At 42.9% G+C, this 6,245-nt stretch overlaps 1 protein-coding gene across 1 annotated transcript in view; it reads left to right on the top strand.

The window, feature by feature from the left end:
- Positions 1-1,552: 1,552 nt before the first annotated feature.
- LOC104950645 (low-density lipoprotein receptor-related protein 5-like) overlaps positions 1,553-6,245 on the top strand; it is a 28,752-nt gene continuing 24,059 nt past the window's right edge. Inside the window, exons 1-4 of the mRNA XM_010777190.1 lie at positions 1,553-1,574; positions 2,219-2,367; positions 2,900-3,077; positions 4,503-4,699. Of these exons, the coding sequence (XP_010775492.1) occupies positions 1,553-1,574; positions 2,219-2,367; positions 2,900-3,077; positions 4,503-4,699 (546 nt within the window). The remainder of the gene's footprint in view (positions 1,575-2,218; positions 2,368-2,899; positions 3,078-4,502; positions 4,700-6,245) is intronic.

The following is a 6,245-nucleotide window of genomic DNA, read 5'->3' as shown; positions in this document are numbered from 1 at the left end:
TCAGACTGAAAATAAGAGTAGAAACGGAATGAAATAGTTGTTAAAACGTTCCCTTCTTAAATGCAGGTACGAATGGCTGTGCGGAGGATAACGGCGGGTGCAGCCACCTGTGTTTCTGGTGTCGGCAGGCGGTGAACTGTGCCTGTCCCATGGGGATGGAGCTGCTGTCGGACCTGCAGACCTGCGTGGTGCCGGAGGCCTTCCTGCTCTTCACCAACAGGTACGCCTACCCGTCAGCCTGCAGTGGAGCTGAACAGATCAGCTTGCTGTTCTACTGTTCCTGCTAAATGAGCCATTCGAATTGCTCATATACATAACAAAAGCCGCGTTCACACCACGTACTTTGCAGTGCTTTGCTGTGCTTAGTGCCGGCACTTAGTGCCTCAGCACTTATAACCCCAGGACACTAAGTACCAATCGCGTTCACACCGGAGTACTTTTCCCTGAGGGAAGATTACGCAAATGAGCCGCTGACGTCACTTCTTCTTCTTCTGCTTTGGGTTTACTGGCAGGCCGCAAACAACTTCACGGCGTATACTGCCGCCCGAAGTCCCCGGCCAGAAGTCCCCGGAGTTGGGGACTGGCTTCAGTAGAAGCTGCTGGGACTCCCAGCAGCTTCTACTGAAGCCTTTCGAGTAAATCGCCAGAACGCTGACACCTCCTCATCTCCACCGCTCCCATGTTTTGTCTCTCTGCATTTCTGCGCTGGGATAATGCTAATAATGCTAATACGAGGATAATAAAATGGCGGCTTCACAACACTTTTTGGGAGTTTTACGGGCCGTAGTTTGCAATCCTCCCAGCCAATCAGACATAGGAACCTTTTTCTCTCACGAAAGTGGTGTGAACGCAACATTTCGGAACTATATCGGAACTAAAGTGGGAAAAGTACAGCGGTGTGAACGTGCCTATAGGCCCAATCCCAAACCACTCCCTCGACCCTACTCCTCCGTGACGAAATGAACTCCGTCTGTAGCCACACTCACAGCTCAACTAGGCTCCCTCCTGTCAGATGGAGGGAGTAAATACAGCGGCAAGCTTTGGGACGGCCTCCCCTCTCTCCGGCAGAAACAGGAAATGCCGTAATTGTATGTAACAACGGTTTCAAATCNTCGAAAGATTATCCAAAAAAGATCATCTGACAGTGTTCTGGGTAATTTCATCAACTCAGATGACTATATTTTCGTACCTGTTCAAAAAGGTTTAGGACGACACTGTAAATCAGAAAATTAGGATCTATATAAGAAATCCACTATCATTCGACTACAATCATTGACAAAATTACACTGACAACTTTGGAGGTCCAGCCGCTGAAGGTACTGATGTGGATCTAAAGCCGAATGACCAACAAACACTTGTAAAGTCTACTTCAGCAGAACGCTGCTGCTCGAGTCCTCACTAACACTAAGAAAGAGGATCACATCACTCCTGTTCTGAAGTCTTTACACTGGCTTCCTGTGTGTCAAAGAATATATTTAAAAAATACTGCTGCTGGTTTATAAAGCATTGAATGGTTTAGGCCCACAATACATTTCTGATCTTCTGCTAAATTATGAACCATCCAGATCTCTCAGGTCTGCAGGGACTGGTCATCTTTCTGTCCCCAGAGTCAGAACTAAACATGGTAAAGCAGCGTTCAGTTATTATGCTCCAAATATCTGGAACAAACTCCCAGAAACCTGCAGGTCCACTACAACTCTGACTACTTTTAAATCCAGACTGAAGACTTATCTTTTTGCCGCTGCTTTTAACAATTGTGCACATGGTTTAGGTGTCCGGGACCCTAAGAAGTGTTAAAAATAGGAGTCAGGGACCCTATCGAAGTGTTAAAAATAGGAGTCGGGGACCCTATCGAAGTGTTTAAAATAGGAGTCGGGGACCCTATCGGAAAGGAGAAAAACGAAGAATAGGGCAAGAAATTAGTGTAAAGAGCAAAGGATCATATTTTAAACTGCACTGTAACTTTTATTCATGTATTTTTTCTTTTAATGTTTATTTTATTATCTTTGCTTTTTAATGACTGTTTTTAAATGCTATTTTCCGAATAAATCCCATTGCTTTTTGACGAGGTAACTCAGTTAAAGTTTAGCTGCGTGTAATGTTGTAAACACAGATAAACTACGTGTACGTGTATACGAATCCCTAAGGATGATGTAAGCGTTGCTTGATGTTTTGATATTGAAGAGCAGGGGTAATCATGTTGTGGTATGTTGTGCAGGGCTTCAGAGGGAGATCATCGTGGACGACCTGCCTCACCCCTTCGGCCTCACCCAGTACCGGGACTTTATCTACTGGACCGATTTTAACCTGCGCAGTATCGAGCGGGCAGACAAACGCAGTGGACTCAACCGCACTGTGGTGCTGCAGGTATTAGCTTAAATATGTCTTTTACCATTATTTGCTGATTACGTGCTCTTTCAAAACTTGTATTTAAAATCTGGGGGACACACTTAAACAGTTGGGTTGTTAATTTTATATGAGGGGAATGTTTTTGCTGGAAAAAGTACTTTCTAATAACATTGTCCTAAAATATTTCATTACAAGTATTATATTATCATAGAATATTATATTATCCTGTTTTTTATCACTAACAAACACATGGCAGATCTAGTTGATATAGTAATTTGTCAATGAGGAGCCAATTTTAGGTAGTATTTATATATTAGTAGTACAGTTCTGTAATTAGTAGTTTCAGTGTTAAAAAATGTAATGGACTAAAAAGTATAATATTTGCTTCCAAAATGTAGTGGAGTCAAATTATAGAACATAAAATTGAAATACTCAAATAAGATACAATTATGTCTAAATAGTACTTAAGTATGGTACTTGAGTAAATGTACCTTGTTACTTCCCACCACTATATTTAAGGCATTCACGGTTGTTCCCTCACTGTCGTCAGGGCCAGCTGGAGCTGATGCTGGACATCCTGGTGTTCCACTCCTCCCGTCAGGAGGGCACCAACGAGTGTTCCCATAACAACGGTAACTGTGCCCATCTCTGCCTGGCCACGCCCGCTGGGGCCCAGTGCCGCTGCGCCTCCCACTACACTCTGAACCCCGACGGACGGAACTGCAGCTGTAAGTAAAGAGGAGAGAAACTCAAGCATGTTTTCTGTCTGTAAATACGGGAAACAGTGATGCAAATTAGTCGCTTTTCGGCGCCTCCCGCTTTTTTTAACGCTGATTTGGGTGACTTATGTAATTCGTGGAGAACCGAAGAGTTTTCGTTATGGGGGAGCATGCCCCCCGGACCCCCCCTAGAGGAGGTTAGGTCCCCCCCCCACACTTAAATCATGTTCACATGGATAGGATACTAAATACATTTACACACATCTTGTGTCCATATCTTTCTGTTTTGGTGGTCATGCCACAACCGTGCACATGCATGCATACGTGAGTCATGGTGAGATACCTGGATTAAGAGATTGGTTTTTCTTTGCACAGCATGAAAGAAAGGCGAAATGAATGGGCTGTGATTTTATTTTTTTAAGCAGAGGTTGAGTTCAATAATTTGTACGGCCCTCGGAGGATGTTGTAAAAATTGAAAGGAAAAAGATGCCCCATCACTGCTGTAAATAATAATAAAAACCCTTGATTTATAACTTAACATCTCTGTCTCCTATTGATCTGAGTATATTATAAAGAATAGCCAGTTAATTGAAGCATTATAGCACAGGCCTTTGTCAGGTGGTATATTACACAGTTTTTTTTCTGCTTCGAATAGTTCTCTCTTTTTTCACCATACCTGTGTTTGCATCACATCATCGGGGAAAGAAACGTCCCCTCCTTTAATAAGTCTACTCCAAGTGTCAGTTGAAATGGTCAGTAAAATACTGAACTGATGTTCTCAAACTAAAGCTGTGATTCAAATAATTGCAGAGAGTTTGCAACAGAAATAAAATACTAGGTTAAGTAAATAACCTCAGCTTCCTCTTTCCAAACAGCTGGCAAACATTATGCAAAGGTCTACACACACATTGCATTACATTTGATTTAGTTTATGCTTTTATCCAAAGTGACCAGATACCATTTTAAACAAGCAATAATCCTAAGTACTTTAGCTTTAAATAAGTCAAATTATTGTTAATGCTTCTGCGTTGGCTTCAACTGAGCCAAACCTTTCTAAGTGTAAAATATAAGCATAAGTGAACATATATATATTTATTTGTTGCCAAGAAGCAGCTGAAACAAGTGTTTTTTCAGTCTGAAGCAGAAGATTTGCAGACTTTCAGCTTTCCCGATCTCAGTCTCACACACACACCAAGCCACAAAAATGTATAAAACATACACACAGAATACTCTTCCTCAGCTCTTGGGACCCTCAGAGCAGTCTTAGCAGTTCTGATGGGATGATGTGTGTTTGTGTGTGTTTAGACTTTGCCTTCTGTGTTTTGAACCAGCGTGTTTGTATTTCACAAGATGCATATGGCAAACTGCCATAATAAAAAACACTGTGTTCTCTTCTCCATCTCTCACACATCCTCTCTGCCCCTCTGTCTGCAGCCCCCTCCAGTTTCCTGCTCTTCAGTCAGAAGGCCAGCATCAGCAGGATGGTGTTGGGAGAGCAGAGTCCGGACATCATCCTGCCCATCCACGTGCTGAGGAACGTCCGGGCGGTCAGCTACGACCCTCTGGACCGCCTGGTGTACTGGCTGGACGGACGACAGAACATACGCAGGGCCCGGGATGACGGAGCCATGGTAACACTGCCCCGATACTCTGAATGTTCACACAGCAACATGTTTTTCCTTGAGTTGAGATGCTTGCCATGGTTGAAACATGCAAACTAACAGTACACAAGTCCTTCAACAATAATAAAGTGTACATATAAGCTGAAGATGAGGCCTACAACAGAATTTCCCTCAGAGCACTAATGATCATCCTCACCAAACAAAGTGGATAACAGAGGATTCTCCTCACTGAGACCTAAACTAATGGTGGAATAATCTGGTTTTTATCAGTTGGATTTACTGTAAAATATAAATCGCATCAAGTGTTGAAACACCCACTTGGAAAATTCTATGATACTTGAGCTTACAGGTTGTATTAATTGAATTGATTAATTTGATAGACAATCAGCAAATAGTCTAATGGTAAATACATACATATTTGTTATGTTAATTATAGACATCTGTTTTCAAACTCTGCCAAAACAAATCTTACACAAAGGCATGGCTGCGTTAATTATTTTACCTTACCTATTTGTTTAAAAATGTTGGCCTGTTATCGTAGTATCACAGACTAAATGTCATCATACCAGTAGGATGACTGTCGAAGGGTTAATGTCTTCCCCTGGCAAGTTAAGCTCCATATATTTATATTAATGCTGTCAAAATTATCGCGTTAACGGCGGTAATTAATTTTTTGAATTAATTGCGTTAAAAATATTTAACGTATTTAACGCATGTGCAGAATGGCCCGCCCCATACATCCCACCAGTGGCAGCGCCAGGGTATGGCTGGGGTAGGCTACACCCATACCAAGAAATGGCTTAGCCCCACCATGAAAAATGATGTTAAAGTAAGCAAAATAAAGTCCGCCAACTCGCGCCGAGAATTGCACAGACAGCAGTTAGTAAGATTGATTTCAGTAGCCAGTTGTCTGGAAATACCAAAGACCAGAAACGAAAACTTTTATCACGTAGTGATCGTCTTCCCAATAGAACATCTTTGATAATGTCTTCTGGCCAATCAGAATCAAGGTAACGGCGTGGTGTTGTTGCAGGAAGTCCCGACGGAGAATACTTTTGCTGTAGTACAGGGGTGCACATAACTGGTACGCAGGTTATCTGCGTAATCTGAAATAATATTGTAGGGCGGAAAAAGACACAAGTTTTACTTTCTGTCGTGTGGTGTGAATAAATTAGTAGTTTGGCACCACCAAGAATTAAAGTAATCGCACACTAAAGAGTAGTTGCCCCCTGCATGAAGTCCTTTCAGCTGCCATCACCCATGCCCCCGATCAACCTCATTGAAGCACCTGGTGTCCGGATCACTGCATGGCACACCTAGTCGACAAAATCGCGTGTCAAGAGGTCACTTCCACCCCCCTCAGAGGGAGGCGTCCAAGGCCAACCGCAATCAAAACCGGTGGTTAAGGCAACATGTCTGGCCTGGAATTGTCGGGACAGACCACGTCGTGCACTCTGGCGAGACAGCAGGGCCATAGATTGGCGGAAGACTTTTTACAAGTGTTCCATGCAGTTCAATGTGTGTTACGCGCGAATACACCTGTGTTCATATGCCA

This window comes from Notothenia coriiceps, unplaced genomic scaffold (assembly GCF_000735185.1).
Source record: "Notothenia coriiceps isolate Sejong01 unplaced genomic scaffold, NC01 NC01_scaffold00017857, whole genome shotgun sequence".
Classification (NCBI taxonomy): domain Eukaryota; kingdom Metazoa; phylum Chordata; class Actinopteri; order Perciformes; family Nototheniidae; genus Notothenia; species Notothenia coriiceps.
Note: the sequence above shows the minus strand (reverse complement) of the source record. Positions and strands in the feature narration are given on the sequence as shown.